This window comes from Carya illinoinensis, chromosome 2, assembly GCF_018687715.1.
Source record: "Carya illinoinensis cultivar Pawnee chromosome 2, C.illinoinensisPawnee_v1, whole genome shotgun sequence".
NCBI classification, from domain to species: Eukaryota; Viridiplantae; Streptophyta; class Magnoliopsida; order Fagales; family Juglandaceae; genus Carya; species Carya illinoinensis.
In genome coordinates, this window is record NC_056753.1 from 750,077 (window position 1) to 777,734 (window position 27,658).

The 27,658-nt window shown below is 35.2% G+C and overlaps 1 protein-coding gene and 1 pseudogene across 1 annotated transcript; one reads left to right on the forward strand and one right to left on the reverse strand.

Moving 5' to 3' along the window:
- The first annotated feature begins 10,122 nt into the window (after nt 1-10,122).
- On the forward strand, nt 10,123-10,890 carry LOC122295944 (60S ribosomal protein L26-1-like). Its single transcript, XM_043105231.1, has one exon. The coding sequence runs from the start codon at nt 10,212-10,214 to the stop codon at nt 10,650-10,652; it is 441 nt and encodes a 146-aa protein (XP_042961165.1). The 5' UTR covers nt 10,123-10,211; the 3' UTR covers nt 10,653-10,890.
- Nucleotides 10,891-19,153: 8,263 nt separating this feature from the next.
- On the reverse strand, nt 19,154-22,057 carry LOC122301944 (annotated as a pseudogene).
- Nucleotides 22,058-27,658: the final 5,601 nt, after the last annotated feature.

Here is a 27,658-nt window from a genome sequence, read left to right on the forward strand (position 1 = left end):
CATACATGAAATTCTCATATAATATTAATATTTTATCCAAATACCGAAATGTGCTTTCCCAAAAATCTAGGGCATGCTTTTTACCTTTTTCCCTACTACTACTCCCATATGTTAGTTTAGTTTATAAGCGCACTACGTATATACTGTAATCTCTCAAACCCCCAACCCCACCCAAGGTTAAATAACATTTCTGATCTAAATAGCCCAAACATGCATAGCTAGCTCTCTCTCCTCCATTTCACATCTAAATCTCCTCATGATCTTCCTACCAAGATGCATGCATGGTGCCCTATCTATATTTTGAGCCAACCCCAATTTGAATTTTCATTTATATAATCTGGTTCGATCCATATCATCATCATGATCGATCGATCAAGCCCGGCTGGTACGTACTCTTCATTCCATACATTATTATTATTATTATATTTATTCTGTGGAGTACACGTTGGATATACAACAAATATGTTTGTTGGAATTTTGTAGATTTCTTCTAAGCTAGCTCTTGGTTTTCTTCTTTCAATCATTTGGAAAATCCCACGTTTGTGCTTCTTTTGTCCCCTGTTGAGAAGTTGGTTCGAGGTGTTTTTTCTCGGAAGCCATCATTGCAGACAGATAAAGCACAGAGGTTATTGCTCATCTTTCAATCCAAGTAGACCGACCCAACAGTCATATGGCTGTTGCCTCGTGAAGGGCAGTTTGGTGACTTTGGTCACTCAAGTACTCCATCGATCGGAAGAATATATCGTACGTATTATTGTCTGAGAGTTATATATTCCCCAGAAGAAACTCCACTTGCAAAACTACACACATATATACAAAGATGGATGCTTTATGAGACGGTTCATTCAAATTCGTTACTAAACAAGTACTAATAGTTTTTGTGATGTGACATGACTTGCTGAAATGAAAGAAATAAGACAAATATATACATCAATGGATCGAGACTGAATTTTTAAGGATGCAGCTAGCATGTTTTATGCATGCATGGCTTTCTAGGCTCACATCGTTACAGCTTACTTACATTAATTAATATCTCGTTGATCAGTACGTATTAGTACCATACAACGAATGTAGATCGATGAAATGCATGCCACTGTCTCTAACCCTAATACAAAGTTTGTTTCTAATTAAAGTAATTACAGACCGATATAATCGACGTTGGATCGATTCTTTGTTGCGTGGTGGGTTGATTTTTTGCATTAGTTTCTTCTTATTTTTCGTATTTATGTTGGCTTAATGGAAGTATAATATATATATATATATATAACAAGATCGAGAACGCTAGCTAATTAATCGGGATGATCATAAGTCCCGATCGATCGACCAATTAATTATATATGATGATGAATAGATAAGAATAAGCACCTAGCTTGCTATATATATATATGCAACTTCTTCATGAATTAATGTAGCGACAAAAATGATCGATCGATAGGAGCAAATTCTTGCATGCATATAATTAATGAACTGTTTGACTTAATTATATATAGAAATTTGCAAAAATTAATATGCATGCAATCAACAGTATAATAGAGTCTCATGTTTTGGATTGTGATGGCGATATATATGGCATGAGCTTATAAATTATTAAATTAAAGTTTTGGGTTAATTTGCAATGGCGATGCCAACGTAACAAAGTTGTTGAACCAATTAAAATGAGGTTAAGTACTTATTAATATATATATATATATATATACATATATCAGTACTACATGAAGTAAACTATATATTAATTAATGCTGCTGCTTGTAATGGAATATAGTTTGAGAGCTGATTGCTTATGATCATCATGATATATATATTTGGGTTTATAATTTCATAATTTGTACTTATAATTATGATCTAACATATCTATTCTGTTATAATAAGTGACTATCTAACTATGAATAGTATTTTTTGTTATTTTTCTTTAACTTTTATTGTTTTTCCGTTAAGTCTGTTAAGTCATATTTTACCAAAAGACCCTTAAGACCATTGACCATTTAATGTGTAGCTTCTTTGTAGAATTTAATAAATAATCTTATTTTACCAAAAAGTCTTTAGCACCTTTGACCATTTGATGTGTAGCTCCTTTGTAGAATTTAATGAAGGATCTTATTTTATCAAAAAATCCTTAATAGCGCTCCTGCGGCGGACATGAATTGACGTCTCCTTTTCACGTCCTTTTTGTTTTGACAGTGTACTCATTTTCCTTTCTTTTTGTTTTAATTTTTTTAAAATAAAAAAATTAAAATGACTTTATTCTTTAAAACAGAAACGTTTTGGAGTAAATAGAAAATTCAACTTTAAGTAAATTAAACTAATAAAATACTTAAAACACTCAATATATAATATTAATTATTAATTTAATCAGAATATAATTATTATTAATATTTTAATTAGTTGAACTATAAAATGTGATAAAAATAAAAAATTAAAAAATTATTAAATTAATAATATTTTATTATTATATAGAGAGTAAATAGAAAATTTATTATGGATGCAGACTAATGCTCATACTTTATCAAATTTTAGATTTTTTTTTTTTTTTTATCTTGATTTTTTGCCTTTCTTTAACCTTGTATTTTCTTTTTCTAGATAAATAAGCTACTAATTTTTTCACTTTTTCTTTTTTTATTTAAATCATTATGTCAAATGCATCTCAGAACTAACGCACTCAGGTCATTCCCTAGTGTGCGCATATAATATATATATATATATATATATATATATATATATATGTATGTATGTATGTATACAGCCTGCTCAGTACTACTTCATGCTGAGCTGGCAAACTTATGTATATATATATACTTGGGTGGAACATGTCCACGCGTTTGCCAGTACACCGGACTAGTTTTTGATCTGGTTAATTAAATATTATTTGTCTCAATTATTATATATATGGCATTAATCAAAGAGTTATTGATGTAATCAATGGCTAGATATATGGAACATATTATTTTATAAAATGATCATGACCTTCGATCTTATTTTTAAAATCGTTACAATTACTAAATACAAATAATGATTATGAAGGCATGCAAAGAAATTAGCTAGGGTTTTACAATTAATGTGATATATCCCTTTAGTTAATCACCCAAAGCGATGAGAAATGAGAAGATGATATGGATAATGACTTTACAATTATGTGATGAGGCCTTTACACTTCCAAAATTATGAGTTGGGAGAAGATGGTCATGATGTACTGTCTTCACAAAATCAGCAAATTAAACCCCATGCCATGGCTTCAACTTTATATATGAACAAAAGTCCAAAACTTCTAACTTGAAACACAGATTAAGCATAGTTGCAACAAATATATAAAATCTTGTTTACTTTCTCAAAATCTCTCGATTTTTTTTGTCATATTTCAAGAGCATCCTCTCTAATATGATTCTTTTATGCAAGATCCAATCATCATCAATAAAATAAGTTATGCACATATAGTAAGATTTTGCACCAATGTTCATATGTCAGTGGTGATGCAAATCTTATAACTAGATGTCATGAATATCTCCCTTAACTTGTCATTTTCTGACAAACACATCTCCGTCCAATCTCACACATGAACAATAATACGAGAGGAGATTCAAAATCTAGGCTCAACTACGGCCATAAATTCTTTACAATCCTATCCTTCTACAAATTAACGGTAGCTCATCCAAAATTATCATCTTAACTGCTGCGAATCTTATTTTCTTCTCATTATACTTGACAAATCCAACACTAAGAATTACACGACCCGTGAACCCAATATAAACACGATATGAAAATGACTGGTTTGAATTTGATATAAATGAATTCAGGTTAAAACGAGTTAACCTATTAAGATATGATTAATAAACAGGTCAACTCGCTTAATCTAAAATCAACTTGTAATAAACCATTTCTATTTTATTTCAAAAGTAAAATTTGATTATTTTTGAATTGCTATTTTGAATCCATGTTTGTATTTGTTATTGTAGGGTTTGTAATGTTGGTTTTATTATAGGTTAAACTTTGAAGAATATTGATATGTTTTGTTAATAGGTAGTCATATTATTTTTTTATAACTATTATGACTGCTAATAAATATAGATTTTAATTTTTATATAAAATTATTTTAATTATGTTAAATGGGTTTTGTGTGTTAGTTCAACACATTTACATGAAACGGGTTGAAATGAATCGTGTCTTGCTAACATATTTATAATTTATTATTAAATGTGTCAAAATGGGTGACATGATATGACCCGTTACTCAAATGAGCCGGGTTAAGATTTGAAAGTTTGACATGTTTAACTTAATGAACCGAGTTCAAATTGGCCCATTTAGTTGAGTTTCTATGACTTGACACGACACGAACAAGATCCGCAAACATGAATTGTCATCCCCATCCAACACCAGGATTACTAGTTGTACCATCCACCCCATCCTTCTTCCTAGCTTCGATTGTTCTTGATTCATGGTTATCCTTTCCAATCCCACTAATAAGAAAGGCTTTATATGTGTCATTATGGTACTTCAAGAATAAAGTAGCTCATTTTTAAGAATAACATAATAAAACCATACCACAATAACTGAATGCTTCTTTGTGCTCATTGGGATCCTCATCCTCAATCCTAATAAAATGTTTTCATAAATTTGATCCACCTCCGAGATCTTTTGATAGGAGGGCAAACATGAGGACCAATTGCAGGTAAAGAGCTATCCAAATGCATCACATTGGCGATTACTTTCAACATCGACAAGGTATAGGAGCACTAGGTTCCATAAGGCTCAACTACGGTTTGAGATAAAGCAATTAGCATAGGTGATCACACATACATACATGCACCAACAGGCATAATACTAGATATCTTGATTTTTTTTTTGTTTTAATTAAATGCAATGTGTTAACACAAGAATCAAATATGCCTAAATAGAGACCCAAGTCTTGTTGAGTAAAGCAAGTCAAAACCGGTCATTTGTAAGGGAAAGATGTGAAGGGGAGTTCACTGATCATAAGATTAATTCTGATTGCAGAAAATGCCATGGCCCAGAGATTTATTGGAAGCCCAAAAATGAATGATTCCAAAAACCCTTAAAATAGAAATACGAGAAAGATTTAAAACACAACAAATTAGGATGACTACTTGTACATGACTAAACAGTACTTTGTTGTGTGTGTCAATGCTACAATGTACCAATGTAATGTGGTTTTAAGGAAAAAATACAGTTTTTCCTTATTAATTGGTAAGCTCTACACAAACCTAGAGGGTCTTGATCGAACAAATGACCACACCCTCTACCAAATACGATAGCTTGAGGAGGCCGTGACATTTGAGCAACAACTTATGATTGGCTATACAAGAAGTACTATAATTTCAATTAGAGAAAACAAAGGTTCAAATGATGCATCAGAAAATAATTGGTGATCTATAAGCAACTGGTAGCTTTAATTTTTATTTTATTCTCAAAATCTTCAAAGTTATGTTTTCCAGGGGCACATAGAATGAATGGGTGCCAAGCTTGTGTTCTCACATTAAGGGTTGAGCAACCGGGTACTGGATTGGGTATCCAGGTATACCCGGCCCGGAACCCAGATTGATCTGGGTTCCGGCCTATACCTGGGTTTTTTATTTTTTATTTTTTTTATTTAACAAAGCCTATATTATTAAATTGGCCTATACCTGGGTTTTTTATTTTTTATTTTTTTTATTTAACAAAGCCTATATTATTAAATTATTTTTCAAGAAAAAAATAATGCTAAAAGCCTATATTATATTACACTCTTTTCAAGAAAGCATATCAAAATTACATATTCAAGAAAAAATAATGCTAAAATTGAAAGACTATTCTATATTCATCTATATTGACTACTGAAAAAATTATATAATCCACTACTGGATGTAGGTTTTTTTTTCCCAACAGCTGGAAGTGATTCCTCTATAGCTTGAATGGAAGTTGCAATCTTGTAAGTGAAAAATCCCACCAACATTGGTATCAATTCCAAGTACATATACCCATATTCTGGAACAAGGATCCTGCACTGAAAAACTAGATTGTCAGGCCGCACAAGGGTAATCAAAATTTACAGGAGGAAGATTTTTATATGTCATGACAACACTAACAAAAAATAATTGAACATATATGTCACTGATAAAGAAAATTAAGCATATATATATACTTCCAGCTGCCAAATCATTAGTTAAAAATATAACAACGCATGCTTTGAGTTGCTTCAGCTTTTCACCAGTACTAAGTATATGCATGTAGCTGAACAACCATGGACAGGAGGTCAAAGTTACAGAGGTAGCAAGAACAATGTCATAGCTTTTGCATTGATAGGACCCATATGCTGGTCCCTAGATTTTCACGAGTCTGAATCCAAAAGTTTGCAATCAAGTTTTGCTTTTGGGATGTCGGAATATTAATTCATAGTAAAAGCTCTTTGCTGAATCATGAAATGACGCTGATTCTAAGCAAAACAAACAGATTAAAATTAGAGAACTAATCGGGCTTGATTTTGATATTACCATAATTTAAAAATCATATGCACAGTTTGAACTGTTTTTTTGTAAATACGTACTGCATCATCCTCCCCTTCCCCATCTAATAGGAAACATCAAAACAAAAGAAGGATAAAGAGTTTAGAATAATGTTGTTTTGGGGGGTTGTTCCCTCCTCATTATGAAGATGTATTAGTGTACTTTCCATTTAAGATACAATAATGTTGTTTCCATTTTGTAAGTGATCCTACAGAACTGAAAAAAAAGACTGTTAGGTATTGGTCATAATTAGCTCAAAAAGGGCAAAAATGAATAGGATTAAAAAAAAAAAAAAAAAAAAAAAAAAAAAAAAACTAGCCTTAAAGCATTTCCTAGAATCCCATAAACAACGTAGGAAAAAGTTGATGAAGTCTCCATTTACAGGTTTGCAGCCATCTTAGAAATTTAAGGCTCCATTTGCTTTGGATTAATCAGGAATGAAGTCTCTGCCTAACAAATCACACCCAAAAATTAACAGAGAAAAATAAACAAATCATTCTATGTTATAGGAAATTGACAGAGAAAAATAAACACAAATAAAAATATATTTAACCCAATAAACACTCAAAAACAGAAATCACACCAAACAAATCACATCCACTAAACAAACCACACCATAAACTAAAGAACCAAAATGGAAGAGGAGTTAATAAAAAACTAACTTGATTTGTAGTGTTTATGAGGATATAATGGGATGACGGTGACAACTAGGGGTGTAAGAATAAATCGACAAACCGAAAAACCGGCCCAGACCGGTTGGTTCGGTCCGGTTTTCAATTGGTTTGGTTTGGAATCGATTCTTTCATTTTAAAAACCGGTCAAATCCGATCCGAAATTGGTTTTATATTTTCCAACACCGAACCGGACTGGATCAGACCGGTTCACATATTATATATATTTTATTAAATTTTAATATTATATATAATATATATAATTATGTATGAAATAATATATTATAATTTATAATATAACATTTTAATCTTAAATATGAATATTTATTTGATCATATGTTTTAAATATAAAATATATATATTAAATACATTTTATTGCCTAATAAATTCTCAATATATTTCTTTTAATAAATATATTAGTAATACTAATATATTTAATATATTAAAACCGAAAAACCGGACCAGACCAGAACCGGTAAAACCGGACATACCGGTTTAAGGGGATAACTGGTACGTAATCGGTTTTTGAAAATACAAAAACGGTACATATCGGTTTGGTTCTAGATTTTATCTGGTTACACCCCTAGCGACGACATGACGAGACTAGGGTTTTTAGAAGATTCATTGAAAGAGAGAGAGAGAGAGAGTGAGTCATGAAAGATTGGGGGGGAATCGAGAATGTTAATCATTTTGGCATTGGGTTTGGGTTTAAAATAAATTCGGGTATCGGATTTAAAACTCATACCGGATTTTAAATCCGGTACTCGGCCCGAGAGTACTAGGATTTTAGAAACTGCATGTCTGGGCCGGTGCTTGTAACCGTAACCCAGTTTGAAAAAAAAATTCAACCCAATTGCCCAGCACTACTCACATTTCCGATTTAAACCGGTAGGTAGCTCCTTATTTTATTCTTAGGAGTGCAGTTTACGTTTCTGATCACATATAAGCACTAAAAAGTACACAAGTACTAGCTACAGGAATCTAAAGACAACTCCAATAAAAAAGAAAAACATAAATGCTCACAAAATTGTAGGGGCTTTAAAAAATGCATCAGCTAGTGCCACACGCTGCTTGTCACCACCACTTAACTGGAATGTCTAAAATTCTTTGTTGTAGTGAATTGGGCGAAAGATCCCTACAGTACACTGTTGTGCAATTTCACAGCTAGCATTAGATAGTTTTGAAAATTGTCGTTAACTTTCTTACCAAATAATTGCAATATTTGGTACGGTGGACTTTCGTAGCAAAAAAGCCTAAAAATTGTAGTAAAAATAACCTTGCTGCAATTTCTAGACCGCAGGTGAACTGCAGAAAAATGAGCGTGACATATGCAATTACGTACACGAACGTGTGACACTTCCATACAACTTAAAGTGATCATAAAAAAGGTTCAAAACAGTACTCAAAATTGATTTGTTATCAGGATGATTGAATTGCTTTCTTTAAAGACCAAAATTTATCCTACATCACTTGTGTTTTGCAAGAAAACGTGGTGATCAATATGCATTTACTCGAGCTTCTTGGCTAACAAGACTCTAGTCTGTCGTGTCTCACTTGCCACGTTTCACAGCAACAACCCATTTTCTATACCAATAAAGACAAACCGAAACCAAATATTGCAACTCATGAGCTAGCTAGCTTATAAGCATCATGTTCAAATTTATGGATGATTGATATGGAGATTTAATTATATTATGAACTCGATGATAGTTTGCAATATGCACGCAATAGTCAATCTTTGCATTTGCATTCTCCTAACAATATTTTTGAAATATTTATATTGTAAACAAAATTATTAACTATCTTCCTATATATGCAAGCTGCTTATGTGTAAATTAAGGTTGAGTTTTTTACTTTTATTTTATTTTATGTCAAGAGGAGGTGCCCATGGATATATAATGCCCCTCTTCTCCAGTTGTCAATTAGAGAGGTAAACCAAAGTGTTAACTTGCCTAATTGAATGCGGCCTTGATAGGCATCATGCCCACCCATGTATTTCATGAGGAAGGACTATTACTATAGTCCCTCCCTTTTGGTCATGCGGGGCTGCACTAGATGAGTAACTACATGTGTCTCTCTCTCTCACTTTTGTTTGACGCTAATCCAAAACATTAATGAGATTGTGGATATGTGACTGTTGCTCTGATTTTTACCATATAACACACTTCACTACCTTGAAAGATGAAATCAAAGGAAGAACAACCATGCAACATGCTCGTAGAACAACTAGAATTCTGAATTTAGAATTTTCATGAAATCTAGGTAAAAATTTTAATTTTTCCCTTAGAACCGATATAGATTCCGCTATTCTCTAATTTAGAAATTTTAACATGTTGAGTGACACAATTCTTACACCAGTGATATAACATTATTTGATTTAATTTTCTTATGAGTAAGATCTTATCATGTCAACACTATAACATATGCATCCTACATATTGAAATATAAGTAAAAGACCAATGTTTTGAATACAATGTCATACTGGCCGGTACGACTGGTATTTACCGTTATTTACCGTGTCAGAATGGTAATGGCCAAGGGGGAGGTAGATATTTTGTACCGGGTCAAATACCAGCTATTTCGGTGCATTTTGACCATTTCAGACTCGACAAGAAAGTGAAAAATTTTAGTCCCTGTGCATGTGTGGTCACACGGTTGCTAATATATGGTGTCTACGTGGCATACTTCTATTGGAGGGCATTATTTGGTGAAGATCGGTCCAACCGGCTAAAAGTTATTCTCTTATGTTTTTCCTTCATAAAATGGAGTCATCAAATTCTTTTGCTTTCTTGTTTCTTGAAAATGTGGGCCGGTGAGAGTATAAGCCTGGTCCAAGATAAATGGGCGGATATTAGGGCCCCCAACACAGCTTAAACACAGCCGCCCACCCCGAAGCTGGAACAAAACCCTACCCAACCCTGCCCTTATACGGCGCCGTTCCTATCGACACCATTTTCTCTATCTATAAACGCGCACCCATAAACCCTAGCCTCTCCGCCTCTCGCATTTTGCCCTGCCGTTTCCTCACAGAGAGAGAGAGAGAGGGAAGATGAAGTACAATCCTAGAGTCTCCAGCTCTCGCCGCAAGAGTAGGAAGGCCCACTTCACGGCGCCGTCGAGCGTGAGGCGCGTGCTGATGAGCGCCCCGCTCTCGAACGACCTGAGGAGCAAGTACAACGTCCGGTCGATGCCAGTGCGCAAGGACGACGAGATCCAGGTCGTGCGCGGAACCTTCAAGGGCCGTGAGGGAAAGGTGGTCCAGGTGTACCGCCGGAAGTGGGTCATCCACATCGAGCGGATCACCCGTGAGAAGGTGAACGGCTCCACTGTCAACGTCGGCATCAACCCCTCCAAGGTGGTCATCACTAAGCTCCGTCTCGACAAGGACCGCAAGTCCCTTCTTGATCGCAAGGCCAAGGGTCGCTCCGCTGCTGACAAGGACAAGGGCTCCAAGTTCACCGCCGAGGATATCATGCAGACCGTCGATTAATTCAATAAATCGGTGAAGCAGTTTTCTGGACTACAAATTTATGTTTTTTTTTTGTGTTTATTTATATTGTTTTAGCTAGGTTGTTTTGTTGTCGATGGGGTTACTAAGAGGAAGAGTACGTTGTTACATTTAGTATGCTTTTAACTGTTGTGTTGGATCTGGATATTTAGGTCTCTCAGTGACCTGGATTTTGAGGTTTTTATCGATCAATGCGATATTTCTGGGTTTCTGCTGATAATGTTCTTTTTCTTGTTGCAATGTTTCCTTGGGTTTGGTGCTTCCGTTATAGCACGAAGTCAATTGATCTTAACCATATGGCTTTTGATTATGATGCTTTGGTTGGCTATTTGTGATTTCGGGACGGATATTTCTATAAAATTTTGAATTTCATGTGTTTATCGATGTGCATTGGGATTTGATTTCGTTTATCAATGGGAACACTGGGCATGCGATGGCTTTGTGTGTGTGTGTTTTTTTTTTTGGAGTTGATGTTTGAGAGACATTGGTTTTAGTTTAAATTCATCAGGGCTATTTGTACCTTAAATGGTGACGTTTTGTCTGATATGATACTTGGTTAGATGCTTTTGTTGGTCTTGTTTACCATGTTCTTGGTTGATAACTCTTGAATATGTTGGCAACGACTTTTTTGTATTCTCAACCAAGATTTGTCGTGCGCTGTCTATCAGGTTATTAGATACTGAATCTTTTGGTTGTTCTATCTGAAGTCTCTTGAATCTTCTGTTACTGCCAATTCTGAAACTTGTTTTGGTTAGTTTGTCGATTCATGAGATTGGTAAACGTAAGACATTAAATAGATGAAGAGACATTATTAAACAAGATTATTCTTGCATTGTTAGGTCTTGCTCTCTATTTTAAATCAACTATAATAAATCAGAATGTGTATATGTTATTATGCTTACTATGGCATTATTCTTCCTCGTGCGTGTTGTACTTTGTGGGAAAAACCATGTTTATAAAGGTTTGGTTGATGAAGCATGGTCAATTTTGGTAAACATAAGGACAAAGGTGTGGGAAAAAACCAGTAATGTTATATGTAAACCAGTAATATAATTTATTATAGGTGATTTAAATCACCTATAATAGATCGGTAATGCATATATGTTTTTTTATGCTTGTTATGGCATGATTCTTCCTCATGTGCGTGTTCTACTTTGTGGGGAAAACCCTGTTTATAAAGGTGTGGTTGATGCAGCTTTGTCAATATTGGTAAATGTGTTGTTGTTAAGCACAAAGTGCCAAGGTCAAGGTGCTTCACTTTTAGTAAGTGAAGCACATTTGCAAAAGTGTGCCTTAAGCGCGCATTTTTTTGTGATCTTAAAGCATAAAAACTCATTTTTGTAGATTTTATGAAAAAATATTAAATATATGTTTTAACTATTATTGTTTGTTTAGACTACTAAAATATTTGAAGTGGATGAGGGACATGATAAAAATTTGAAGTCTTTTGTTGACAATGATGATGGTCCTATTCATAATGATGAGGATGATTATATACTTCAAGTTTGCATTGTATTGCTTATGTCAGCATAGAACTCAATTCCTACAGTCCTTGTGCCTTTGTTCACTGCCTTATGGGATCTACCTACAATCCTTGTGCGTCTTGGTTCATTACCTTTTGGGTATATTCTTTATTTCTATATATAAGTAAAACAAAACCTTTTGGGTATATTCTTACTCTACCATGTACTTTCCTTTAATTATGGATATTAAATATCATGGTTGTATATGTTTTGTAAAGAACAAGAGAATTGTATAATGTTTTGTTTAAATTTCATGTAGTTAGTCCATATCTTGATTATTGTATTGCACAATAATTGTATTGCACAATAATTCAGCAAATGAAGATGATTACCAAAAGATACCATTATTTAAAATAAAAAAAAAACCTTATTCTATTGTATTTTATGAATATTTTGTTATTATAAGTTATTTTAAAAAAAAGAAAATGCCCTCTTTACTTCAATCAATCGTGTGCTTTTGCTTTGTGCCATGTGCCCAGGTTTCCAGGCAGGTTTTACGCTCAAGTGCGCTTGGCGGCATGAATGAGCAATATTAGCTAATGGAATTCTTTCTTAATATGGATTTAAGTTGTCTGTGTTTAATTTTCAATATTTCTACAATCTTGTTTGTTCCATGGTTATTATTAGGTATTTTTCTTTGGAGGCACTAATAGACAAGTTTGTGGCTTCCAGATATTCTTTTCAATCATTGTTTACGTTTCTTCGAAGTATGGATGCTTTTGCATTTCAATACCCCGTGCGGTTGGTTATTGGTCTTACTGCTGTAAAAGAAATTGTATTTTGCAGTGATATGTTATGTGTGATCGGTCCATCATTTATTTTTTGAAATCTTACTCGGTGGTAGAACTGTGTATTGATGGCATAGCAATTCATGATCATCCAATACATGTTAGATCATGACTTGATTCAGAACTTCATTATGATGCCGTGTTTATGTACTAGTAGGAGGTCACGTGCAAGTATCCGGCTACTCCTGCAAAGATTATTTGAAATTTGAAGAAATATAAAACAAAAAGTGATGTTTTTAAAACACCATGAGAGGTGTGCCCGGACGACCAAACAATACTTGCACTCCGGTGTGAGCAAAATTGCTTGCACCCAAGGCAAGCAAAGAAGCGCTCGCATGGGTGTGTCTTCACCTTGATCGAGTAAGCAGTGCTCAGACCCAAGGGCAAGCAAGGAGTTCTCGAACTTCAAGGTGAGCAACAACATTTTCCACAATGCAAGTGAAAGTGCTCTAACGCAGGCCCTGCGTCGCAGGGGCAAGCAAGGAATACTCGTAACCTGTGCGAGCAAAGATTATTTGCACCCAAGCAAGCAAAGAGTTCTCAGACCCTCGGCAAGTAACAAGTGCTCAAACATTGGGGTGAGTACAAAAAATAGTTTGAATGCCTGGCCGAGTGACAACAACTCCTACACAAAGGCAATCGAAAGTGCTCGCGCAAAGTGAGCACTGTGACAGAGCATGATGAAGGTTTGGCCAGGGGCTAAAAAAGCTCGTCTAATTGAGTGTTGAGAAAAAGTGTTACGTGGTCATTAAAAGTATCACTCCTAGGACAAAAAAATGAAAATAGGCTCAAAAGTGAAAGTAGGACGAAAAAACGAACCTATCCTAGGAGAATGAAGGTAGGACAAAAAATTGAAAGTAGGTAGGTCGGAAAATGAAGCTTGGTTGGAAAAGTGAAGCTTGGCCGAAAAAATGAAGGTGAAATGAAAAATAAAGCTAGATTGAAAAATGAAGAGAGGTAAAAGAGAAGAGGGAGGACCAAAAAATTAGGTAGACGGTAAAATAAACTCAAGATGGATATTGAAAGTAGGATGGAAAAATGAAAGTAAGACTATTAAATGAAACTAGGTTGGAAAACAAGAAATGAAGGGAAAAATGAACTTAGACAACCAAAAGAGCTTGCCCTGGAATGTGCTCCTCTCATGGGTGAGTATTCAAACAAATAACTAAAATGATCTCGCACTTAGGGGTGGAGCATTTTGCTTGGTGAGAGCAAAAATACTCGCCACTTCTATTTCCGACCACGAGCATGGGGAGCTCGCACCGCAGGGTGAGCAAAGACTACTCCAACCTAGGGGTGGCCAAAGATTGCTCGAACCTAACGGTATAAAAGTGCTCACATCTCGAGATGAGGGAAGGGTGTCCCATCGGAGTGAGCAACAAGTGCTCCTCTCATGGGTAAGCATTTAAAAAAATAACTGAATTGATGTTTGCCAAAGTGCTCATCCCGAAGCACTTAGAAGTAAAGAGTACTCACCACCTAGGGTGAGCAATAACATTTCGCACTCGCGGAGCAAGCACTTTGATCGCATTACATGTTCAGGAACCTTAAAAAATGGTTGTAGTTGTTGGGAATTTGGACCTCCAAATTCACCCCCCTAGGATCTACCCTTTGCAGGAATAACAAGAAAAATAGAGAAATAATAACAACACAAGAAATTTACGTGGAAACTCCAAAACAAGAGAAAAACCACCAGACCCAGAGAAGAAAATACACTATGTGAAAAATTATTACAATCACATAATTTCTCTCCTCACCCCAAACACACCCACAAAGCTTTCCCCACTAGAAAAACTCTAACTCACACCTCTTCCCATTTTACAAAAATGGACAACAGAGGAATTTAACTAGAGTCAAAAGTTACTAGCTAAGCATTTGACTGGTGCACTTAAACTAAGAGGCTAAGCCTCTTATTTATAAGCCTTGAGAGCTTGCTCCTTCCCATTTCCCATCCATGTGGGACTAATCAAAGGAGCAAAAAAGTCCAACAATCTCCACCTTGCGACTTTGACTGGTCCCACAGCCAAGCTCCACCTCAATGAAGATCTTCATAGCTTCCGCTATCATGCTTCATCATAAAAGCATACTCACTCAGAATAAACCAATTCCAAGCATTTCACTTCGGCCCATGTCGAAAAACAATCTTGCTGAAAATTATGGTGTAACTTCCACGTTTGGCTCTCCTAGAAGTTCATCAGCCATCGACATGAATTTCCACCACACACCCTGCATTAATGCCAAACCAATGCCCGTGTGCAAACTTGTGGACCTGCTAATATTAACACATCCTCTATCATGGCAACTTTGGGAATTAGCAACATGCCATAAGGATGTACATGTCTCCTTTTTCATGGAGAGAGACACAACATTAGCATCAATACCAGTATCTCCATTTACTGACTTGGAGCCACTTGCCGAACCAGCTCCTTGTACTAGCCGTTTCATCAGTCGCTAGAATCACTGCTGACTTCAGGGGTTGATCTGCCCTTCCACACCTTGTGTAAACCAATTTCTCCACCTCAAATCTGACAAGATTTGAAGCCCTACTTCCTGATATTGCTTTGATGAATTTACTGTAGAAATGAATAGTACCTCACTAAGTCAGTTCCCAGGAAAGATTGGAGGGTCACAATGGACACACTTAAAATTTCCAATCTCCTAGACAAAACCTCCTTAGACTGTACATATCCACACTACCACACCAAAGCTCCACCCCACAAAAAGAACCTAGTGGCTCTGATACCAATTGTTGGGAAATTTGGACCTCCAAATTCACCCCCCCTAGGATCTACCCTTTGCAGGCATAACAAGGAAAAAATAGAGAAATAATAACAACACAAGAAATTTATGTGGAAACTCCAAAACAGGAGAAAAACCACCAGACCCAGAGAAGAAAATATACTATGTGAAAAATTATTACAATCACATAATTTCTCTCCTTACCCCAAACACACCCACAAAGCTTTCCCCACTAGAAAAACTCTAACTCACACCTCTTCCCATTTTACAAAAATGGACAACAGAGGAATTTAACTAGAGTCAAAAGTTACTAGCTAAGCATTTGACTGGTGCACTTAAACTAAGAGGCTAAGCCTCTTATTTATAAGCCTTGAGAGCTTGCTCCTTCCCATTTCCCATCCATGTGGGACTAATCAAAGGAGCAAAAAAGTCCAACAATAGTAGCTTATGCAAATTGTATCACCTCTACTAAATCTAATGCTTAAATGGGAGCTCAGCTTCTGAGCAAGTAAAACGTATCCAATCTTCATAAGTATCTAACTCCCAACAAAATTAGTCGAATTACATCGGGAGCTTGGCTCTTGAGCATATAAAGCTGTCTAGATCGCCAATAGTATCTAATCAAGTCCACAATAGAAATTCTAACTAGAAATCTTTATCTTAGAACCATCAAGCCAACGACAAAAATATTCACTATAAATCTCCATCACAAACCCACAACAACAACAGCATTGTGGGTCTTTGGTGTGAAAGTGAAAATATTTTTCTAATTGTTTCTCTATATTTCCATCTTTATTGTTGCGCCGCATGTCTTGCCGTGGTCAAATTCGGTCATGTCGACTCGGTGGTCCATCTTTGTCGTGGCTTGTGCCATGGTTGACAAACAAACATGTCTACAATTTCTTTAGAAATCTCTACAATTTCTTTAGAGAAGAAGTCTGAAGCAGAACGAGAAGAGAGGACATAAGAATGTAGATCACAACCAGATGGTGGATAGAGAGTGGGAAGTGCTAGAGAAGATGAAGATGAAGCTGGTTCTAGGGATTTCTGGTTGTTGTTGGTTGATTTGGATCATAATTGTTTAAAATGTTGTGTTTGGTGTAGAGAATTCATCTTAGTTATTCTCGTACGGATGAGAATATCTCCATCTCAAACACACAACATATTTCATCTGAATTGATGGGACCTATCACTTTTTCATCTTTCCATAAAAAGTTAAACATATTTCAACTTATTTCATACATCCAAACTCACATAAATCACATTTTCACACAAAACTCATTTAAACATCTTACCTCACAGATATTCTGAGATACTGCTAGCATCCAAATGGGGCATTTGCTAATTCGATTTGTTGTAGGGGTATTTTAGTTAGTTTATGTGACAGGCATTTTAGCCTAACTATGATCTCTTGCAGGGCAGGGCACCTTCGTCATATCATCATCTGTAATAAGGGCATTTCAATCCAACAGTAAAGGCATATTTTGATCCTAGTCACTACATGAATTTTTACTAGATAAGGTCTAAACTCACAGTTTTATAATAAATAGATAGTCTGGATTCAATGTTTAGTCTTATTTGGCAGATAAAGCATGGAAACGAGGGGTGAGCTCCACTAAATAGGGTACACCCAATTTTTGTCAAATCTATGTTGAAAAAGCTGCTTGGGTGCGGTCTTTGTACATTTCTTGACCTTGTGCACCTGGCTGTTGCCTGGTCTTGTCTTGAACTCCTAGCTTTTTAAACATATATCATGCAGTTTGAGTCAGGCGACGCACTCAACCTGGATGGTACCCTTTTTAGACTTGTGCAACGTCAAGAACAATAATCTTCGTTTTAAATTTTTCATGATTCCCTCTGACTACACCTAGGCCCTTCGATCGCTAGTTCGAATGGATTCAAAATGGCTCACGCGTATTTTCATTACACACTCCGGTCCCTTGAAGTAGTATAGTTTTGAAACCCCACAAGTAAAGCACAATTGTATCGAGGACATGGGAATGTGTAGCACAAGACAACCGATAAACCACCTGTTTCTTTCCAAAACATCCACCCTCACTTGAGCCAATCATTCGTGCCCCTGAATGTGTGGCTATAGTGAATGCGAAGATGCGGCATTGGGAGCTCGAGGATTAGGGAATTGGTAATTTAGATGTGGGTATGTTTGAGATCCGACACCTCGCCGTCTACACATTTTTGGAAGCATTTCGATCTTTGTTGTCAAGCTTAAGTACCTAAAATGGAATCAATTAATTGGGAAATGTCTCTAAAAGTATACCTGTTTACCCCAAAATAGCCCCGATAATTCTACAGAATGCTTTGAGCTGATGTGTTTGATGGTTCCCCTTCAAAAACAAGAAACTGAGGGGGTGTGGGTGGAGTTCCTTACATTTGGCAGGCTCTCACACTCACATGGTATATTTAGATCGCATGTTACCTGGAATCCCCTTGCCTTGTAGCGAAGTTTTGGCCCTCTAGATACATTGTACCCAAGTATGATCATAAACTCGACACCTTTATATATTCCGTCTCGTTTTCGGTTTGAGTTATGCTTAACTACCCAGTCCTTTAAAAATAAATTTAGCCAGCACGCAATACTATAGAAGACGGGTAGTTTTAACATTTAGAAGGAAAATATGACGACTGAAAGCAACTCAAAATCTGTGTTAATAAATAGTATAGATGATCATACCATGAAGGACCAGCAATCTGTCAAAACTGAACAGCAATATACCAAAACCATGAAATGATAGGTGTTGAGTTTGGCTTGATTTCCTGCTGAAAATGTGTTTTTTGGGGCTTGGCTTGACCGTGGCTCGAGCTAAGGTTCCGCTCGACCTCCGCTCGACAGTCCGCTCGAGCGAACTCATCCAGAGAGTTCCACTCGACCTCCGCTCGACTGTCCGCTCCAGCGAAATCTTTCAGAGAGTTCCGCTCGACTGTCCGCTCGAGCGAGAAAGTAACCCTAACGTGCGCTCGACACTTCGCTCGACGTCCGCTCAAGCGAATGTTCTGACTAGCGCCTTGTCCTATAAATACATCATTTTCTCTTCATTTTGAGGTGTGTTCAGCAGTCAAGAAAGAGAGAGTTTTGAGAATCCTTTTGTATACAATCCTAAGAGTCCATTGAGTATATTGGAGCTTTAGGATTGAAGATTTTGTGATCAATACTCTTGTACTCCATCTTTTTTTGTTCATAGTGAAATCATTGAAACCGACCCCGACAGTGGACGTAGGCTCATATTGAGCTGAACCACTTAAATCTTGGTGTTCTTTGTGTGATTGTTGTTTATTTTGTTGCTTCCGCTATTATTTACTTCAACTTAACCTTTGTTTGTTCGGTCCATTCCCAACAATAGGTCCTGAAACTCATTAACGTCTAAATGCCTGTATCGGACAAGACAGAATAGCAAGCACTTCTGACTCAGAAACAGAAGCCATGGTCAACCGCAAGCATCAAAACAATTGATCCAGAATGATGGAGAATTTGAAACAACTATATTATCCATGGAACTTATTATTCTACTCTCCCTTGTATGCGCTACTCAAAAAAATTCATAGAAAAAATTATATGTTCAACTTTGCGTCAGCAAATGTCACGAAACGATCAGGGCTTCAGCAATAGCAAATCCAAACCGGGGATTTTTATCTAAGTTTTTGGTATCGACTTCCGCAGATATTGTCAACACTAACTTGGGTATGACCTCATGCTGTAAAAGATCTCCCATGGTTGTTGAGCTTTGCTTTCACTACTGTCAGGTGATCAACCGCGTATGACCCTCCAACTGTGAAAGTGTTTTCATTAGTAGAGAACCTCCTTGTGATCTCTCCAGCAGCAGCACTCTTCTTATATTGATCTAGGTGAAGCACATATGATGCTCTCATAGTGTCTCCCTTGTCACCCCTGAGAGAAAGAGATACAACGTATATAATCAAATAAAGTTGTTAAAGTTAATGCAATTATGATTTCTATAAGGAGAAATGCCAGCTTGTGTTGATGGGTAAGAAAGCTTACAATATTATTGTAGCAGATGAATCTGGTTTTGTCATGCTAATGCCAGCGGTGTACTTTGTAAAATTACCAGAGGTAGCTTCATAACCTGCTTCTGCACCAAAAGCAATGCTTGGGGTACCAATGGTGGTTGAAACATCAATGAAATGGGATTGGTTCAAGCCAAAAGCAGTTGTGAAGGTTGCATGGTTGTGGAAGTATTGCACCTCCAACTGTCAAAGTTGATCAAAAGTACAAATTTGAACAAACATACATGTTAAGGCCACATTAATCCCTTCAAGAATTTCCAAGCATAAAGGGAGTAGATTCAGACCTTGCCAGAGTTATAATCAAGCAATTTAAATGAAGCAATAGTCTTAATTTGTAGATGGCAGAATCTCAGTGAAGGTAAGAGTTGTTGAAATCTGCCAAGCAGAATAAGCGAACATGCTTCAATTAATAAGTAATTTCACTGTACCAACATTTTCAGACAAAGGAAACAACCCACACTTGATAAGTAATTTCACTGTACCAATAAGTAATTTTACTGCCGTTGATGTGAGCGCCTGAAAGGAGGAAAGAATAAGATGAAAAAACAAAGAGCAATAAGGACGCTCCCCATAAATATTAAATTCACAAAACAAGTGATATCAAAGAATGAATAACTATAACAACCAACCAAATGACATTCCAAAGCAAGCATAAACAAACACTTAGAAATTTAAAATTATGAAACAAACATCTTGTTCTAGGTTAATGATTGGCAAGTAATTTATAGGTGAATCAGATAGAATTCACTTCTTAAATAAGAGTGTGACTGACAAAACTAGTGTAATTTCACAGTTTTCTTTCTTTTGTTTTTTTTTTTTTTTTTTTTTTTTTTTTTTCTTGTTGTGACGATACCCTTTAATTTTTAATGCACAAAGCATAGGACTGTTAGCTGCTCCATTTGAAAGATAAACCTTCAATAAGACAAACACTACTATTGTAGGCTCCATGCATATAACAAAATTGAAGTTGCTTAATCTTAAAAAAATATCTTTGACCTTTGAGCATGAATCCACACCACTCCCCCTTTATAAAAGAGGAGAAAATGCACAAAACTTCTTCTATTATACACAAACATCCTAAACTCGAAAGAAGCCTAGGTGCAAAAGACACTAATAACCTCAGGGGTGGTTCCATATCTCAACTCGTTTAGGGAAAAATAAGATAATCAGCAGAATTGATAATGAGAATAATTCGCAACACATAATACAAAGTGCAACAACTTACTCACAGATGACAGATAAAACTGAAGCCAACTTAATGATATCCTAACGTTAACAAAAAATAAAATGAGGGAAGTTCTAAAGTATATTAAAAACCACGCCTACTTTGAATGTTGATGGAGTTTCATGAAGCAACCAAGCAAAATCATACAAGTCACGAGTAATGTTAGGTACAAGCCTTAAGTGTAGAAGCACTTTGTAAAAAGGTGGGCTCCACTAGAATAAAGTGATTTTTTTTATATATTTTTTTCATGATGGGGTCCACTTTTTTTAACAAAGGGCATGCACAAAGCCTGTATATTGGAGCTTGTACAAATCACTACTCCTCCAAGATTTAATTTAAAACTGAAAGTCCCATGGTCTGTTAGCACCAATCAAAACCCGTTTCATCATCATACTCTATTTAGGTTCACAGGGCTCAATGCTACATGGGTGCGTTTTCAACTTAAGAATAAAAACTTACTGATACACAACACATTAACACAGCAATAACCAATTGTTTCTAAACAGTTCAAAAACTTAAAACACCCAAATGGAACATTAGTGCATATGGTTTCACATGTAGTTAAATGATCTTATGAATTTTGCCAAATTAAAGAAGCTTTTTTTATTTTATTTTTTATTTTTATTTTTTATAAGTCCAAATTAAAGCAGCTGTTATAAATGAAATCCAAATTTAGCAATTAATAAGATAATCCAAAAAACCCCAATTAACGATCTAATCTGCGTTTTCCTTTCTAACATACACAAACAAATATACTTATAAGAAAAACATCCATACAAATGTAATTTACGAGGAGAAAAGAAGCAAGATCCCGTACCACTCCGGTATCATTGTAGGTGGAGACAGTGAATTTCTAATTGGAGTTTTAGTCCTTGGTTAGAAGATCTATAAAGTAAGCATCATCGAATGGTAATAGATGCTAAAACACAAAGAAACTGTAACGGATAGGTATAAAGGAACGGAGAAATGTACGGCAGAGTGGAGTAAGATTAGATTGTCGAAGAGTGCATGAGATGATTTACCTTTGGCTTTCTTGCCAATGTTCGAGAAGAGTCCCGGTCCCTTGCTCATCTTAGCGCGGAGAGAGAGATGGAAGTAGTCGAGAACGAGTAATGCTACGTACAGTCGTAGAATTGCAAACGCCGCACAATTGCTTTGAAAAAGAGTGAGGTCCACGATTAAAAAGTTAGTTTTTTTTTTTTTATGTGGATTCTATATTAATTCATTTTTTTCAAAGTGACTGCACGCTGCTTGCACAATCACAACTGTAAATATCATTTCTCGTTGAGAATAACTAGAGCCGAAATCTTTCACACAGCTCGTGAATCCATAAGTAAACATGATATGAAATTATGAATAATATTTCAACTTAATAATAATAAAATTATAACTTATAAATAATAAAATATTATTACCATATTCATCTGTTAGATTGACAGTTAGATTTTAAATGAGATAGCAAATTAAAATGTTAGCGATAGTTGGATTATATATTGCACAAACTTTGAAATGGTAGTTGGCATCTTTCTCTATGGGTTTTAGGACAAGGATTCGATCCCACGTAATCACAAAATAAATTCCTAAAAAGATAGGTTTTAACTTATATTCCAATAGCACGAATAAGGAACGTGATGCAGGGGAATATGGGTATGATGATATTGACTTGACAGATTCAAAGGGTTAAACTAACTTGAAAAGGAGGTCAACGCAAATATGATAGGTTAAGGTGAAGATTCTAAGAATTGGGATGATATTGGGTATGTTTCAATATTTTGGCCATCATCTTAGTTACGTGTATCGAAATATCACATATGAATCCAATTTGAAAAGTTCTTTTAGGCGCGCGCCTCGTGGTCACTACACTATGCCTGGTAGTCAACATTTTAACCCTTAAATCAGCCGTTTTCCTCTTTGAATCATCAGTTTTTAAGTTATTTTATTTCTTTTATAGTCATATTTCCTTGTTACTTTTAGAGTAGATCTTTATTCTGATTTAGGTCATAGTTTTGGTGAGAATATTATTTTATTACGTATTTTATTTTTAGGCAATAATTGAGATTTTTCCTTTTCGGGCAAAATTCTTAGAATCTGGATTTTTCTTAATTATTTGAACCCAGCTTTTGGGTTTCAAAATCAGGTTTTGACACGTATGAATAAACCCTATTATCAGAATTTTGTTCTCTAGTTGCGTCTTTTCTTAGTTTCAATCCTTAATTTCTGTTGATTAATTAGCTGCCAAAATAATCATATTTTGTCTGGTGTTACAATGTATAAGTTTTTTTAAAAAACAATTTATTAATAGACACAATTCGATGTAATTGATCATATTTATTTCTTAATAGAAAGAGATTTATAATATAATGTGACTCAAACATTTAGTTATACTAGGTAACCAAGAAAGTAGGGGAGGCTTGTGGCCTCAAAGTTCAAGTGACCACTCATAGCACTTGTTAACAAGTTTGCTAATATAATTGTTGGAACAAAACATATAGTGGAATTCATATAGCCTGATGAAATATGTTAAATTTACTTTATAAAGAAAATATGTACATAAATAATCTCGTAAATGGACGTAAGTTGATGTGGATGAAACATGCATTTTTTATAAAGATTTGTAATGTGAATCATAAAAGGATGTTTAGAACTTATCCAAAAAAAAAAGAAATTTAGAAAAAGTGAATGCAAACATTTGTTATCTAAGATTAGGGATGCCAATATGTGACATGATCTGTTAACCCAACACGAATACGACACGATAAAAGTGGATTTGAGTTTAGCCTTATCGGGTTTGGGTCAAAACGGGTTGACCCGTTAAGACACGATTGCTTAATGGGTCACTAACGGGTCAACCTGTTATGACCCGTTAAGAAAATAAAAATTACACTTCTACCCTTCTATCTAAAAACATAAAAAAGATAGGATAAAAAGCTTTTGTGATTTGTTTGTAACCTCACACACATTGCAATGCTATTTGTAAACAATGAGGACTTTGGATAAACAAAAAGATTTGGTTATGAGCTAGTAGAATTATGGATAACTTGGTTATAAGAGTACAAGAAATGAATTTGGACGAGTTAACTGAAGATATAATTAAGTTGAACATTAACAAGAGTAATGAGGACGCTACACCATCTTCTATGGGTTCATAATTTGTTTAGATTTGTATGTATGTCATCATATTTGGATTATAATATTAATATTTATAATGCACTATGCACTATATAGTATGCATGGCTTTGTGAGTTTGTTACTTTGTTTTATTGTTTATCATATCAATTGTTGGGATTTTCATTTTAATTTTGGTGTATTTATTTTTGGATTATAATTTTGTAATTATAGTTAATTTTCTATTTTTTTATAGACATTGTGATTTTAATATTTATATAAAATTAATCAAATTAAATGAGTTAACGGGTCGTGTTCATGTCCATTAATATAAACGGGTTAAAATTGGTAATAACGGGTCGTGTTATGTCAACCCGTTATCTTAATCGGTCGTATTCTGGGTGAGGATTTTGACACAAAACCCTTAACGAATTGTGTTCGGATTGACCCATTAACTATAATGCACATTAACATGCCTTGACACGAAACGAACACGACCCGTTAACACGATTTGACACTCCTATCTAGGACACACTACACGTGTGAAGTACTTGTGGTAGACTAAAGTGGAGTAGTGCTTTAACATAGAATGGATCACAAAATCCTAGCTTCATAATGCACAAGGACAACCACCATCAAAAGGCTTTTATTCACTTGCCTTCGATGTGGCAGTGAGGCAAAATTGTAGTATAGTAGCATTGATCTGCTCTATCGAAAACTAGTTCTCCAATATTTTTCAACACCTGTGATCTCTTGAGAAGTACAAATCCAAACTTGGGAAAAGCCACCACAGCCTATCTTGCAATCCAAGAAGTAGTATCAAGAAACATAAAAGAAGTTCATTGCAGGAGGACACTTGACAACTAGTACAAACAATTGCACAACCACTTCTTGCATCAGATTGGACAATGCAAACAACAATGACAAAACACATCACATTTGCTACAAAACTTTGAAGAAGGGAAAGTGCAAAGGGTACATGAATCTCAAAATCAATGTGCGTGTCAAATTGTATAATGGCCATTTGCAAATTTTTGCCTATTATCCACTCTAAAAGTCAATGGACCATTTGTGATGGTTCTATTAAAAACATGATAATTGGGTTAATTGTTAATGTTTTCCTTGCTAAAAAAGGTTTTTTCATCTCCAATAATTCCTTGCAGATCAAAGACCTTTACTCTCGCAATGGCTAGAACCTTGACTACCTCTCTAATGTTGGTATTTCCCTTACCATTGAGGTAAGCCAATTCCCTGTCAAAATCAAGACTGACCCTAATATTCGTCTTTGGAAGCACATTAATGAAGGTACTTTCTCCACCAAGTCTGCTTGGAACTTATTTAGGGAGCACTATCCTCACTTCCCTTTTGCTACTTTTATTTGGAATAATGCTCTCCCTGTTAAAATTTATGTTTTTGTCTAGAAGTTATGGCATAATCGTATTCCATTTTATGGCAGAAAATTGTGGTATTCATATGGTTACAAGTGTACTAAATGTCTGGATGATCATGTGGCAATATCTTATCATGTTCTCTCTAATTGTACTTTCTCTGAAGAGGTTTGGCATTATTTTCTAACGTTGTTTGCTTCACCAATATTTTCTTTCACAAATGGAAGAATAATGCTTCTCAGTGGCAGTCTTTTTTTAAAGGCACAGATCAATTTCATTTACTAGCCCAGCTTCTACCTTCTCTATTCTTTTGGGAGATTTGGTTAGCCAAAAACAAACCTCATTTTGAAGAATCTTATAACTATCAGTCCACTACCATCTATAAGATCAATAGATGGCTTAGAGACCTTACTTCCTTTATCAAGCCTCGTACTCATACATCATTTTCCAATGTTTCTATCATTGCTAATCTTCACATTCCCCTTTCCATCATCTAGACTAACAGATCTTTCTTTGTCAATTGGTTGCCCCTCCTAGGGGGTCCCTTAAGCTCAACATTGATGGTCCTCTTAGAGGTAATCCAGACCCGCAGGATGTGGGGGCATCCTTCAATCTTATAATTGCTCCATTATTCTTGATTTTTCATGTTATCTTGGTATGAGTACTAACATTTTTGCAGAATTGTCAGCTTTAAGGATCAGACTTACTTTGTGCTACTAGCTTAGTATTCAGGACCTCATTGTGGAAATAAATTCTCTTGTTGTTGTGAATTGGTTAAATAATAATTCGCAACCCCCCTTAAATTTATGCTTGTATTCGGGATAATATTTTTCATTTCAAGAATGTTTTTCCTTTTAGTATTAATTATGTTTATAAGAGAATGGTTTGACAAATAGCCTTGCTACCTTTAGAGCTCAAGGCCGCACAATTAGTTTTTCCTTAATCTTTGAGCTCCTCAAACATATGGTTGATTGTTTTGCTTTGGATCATATGTGTTGGTATTCTTAGTTTCTGGCATTACCTTGTAATGTTTTATTTTTCAGTTGTATCCATTCAACTATTTTTTCCAATAATATTTTTCATAAGAGCATGATTCTGGGATTTCTATTGTAACTCTATTGCTCTCTTTGTAAAAGGTATTCATCTGCCATAAGTGAGAATTTATTAATAAAATTGGAATATCGTAAAAAAAATTGTACAATGGGTAGCATCCAACATGATATACTTAAGTATATCCTTCATTAAGTCTCTAGATCCCACCATACCTATAGGATTTTCACATTCACTGTGGAAAGGATACACCTAAAATTTTGTAATATTATCATACTACTATTTCAATTGCTTCAAATGATTTACAAGGAAAAAAGAAATGAAAAAAGTGGAGTAGTGCTTCACACTTTCCCTTCTCTATCTAGGCCATTTCCACGGCCGTCCATACTCAATAGTCTCTTTTATTGGAGGGAAAATAGCAAAAAGAAGACGAAAAAAAGAACAATTTTAAAATTGTCATCTTTTACCAAATGTTATTGAGTTTATTAATGAACATGTGTATTCAAGAACAATGTATGTCTTTCTTCTCATGTCCAGTTTTAATAAACAAAGTGATTCTATAATCATACTTTATTTTTTAATAAAAGGCTATGTATTCATTATAACCATATCACTCATTACATTTCTTATCCTTCTCCAGATGAAATTTTATGCAAATTGGAGCCTCTTCTATACAAACCATCTCAAATTCTAATTGTAAAGCCACCTTTGCTAAAATGCGTGCTACCTCATTTACATTCTATATATAAATTGCACCTTCTAATCACTTTTTCTCTTCAAAAGTTTCTTTGCATCTTCTATAATACTTCTATAATAGGAGAGTTCCTTTGCATCTTCTATAACACTTCTATAATAGGAGAGTTCTTTTTTCTCATCATTGACTGCATTAATAATGACTTGAGTATCACCTTCAAATATTAGCTTATTGAAGTTGAGATCAATGGAAGTAGAGATCCCTACATACTTCCATTGCTCTCCACAAGGCATAACTTTCTACTAAGACTGGTTGATATACATTGCTTCTTTGACCATAGAAGGTAGCCAATACTTCCCCTTCCTTATCTCTGATGATAATCCCTGACCTCATCTTCCTGTCTTTTTAGTCCAATGCTGCATCCCAATTAATCTT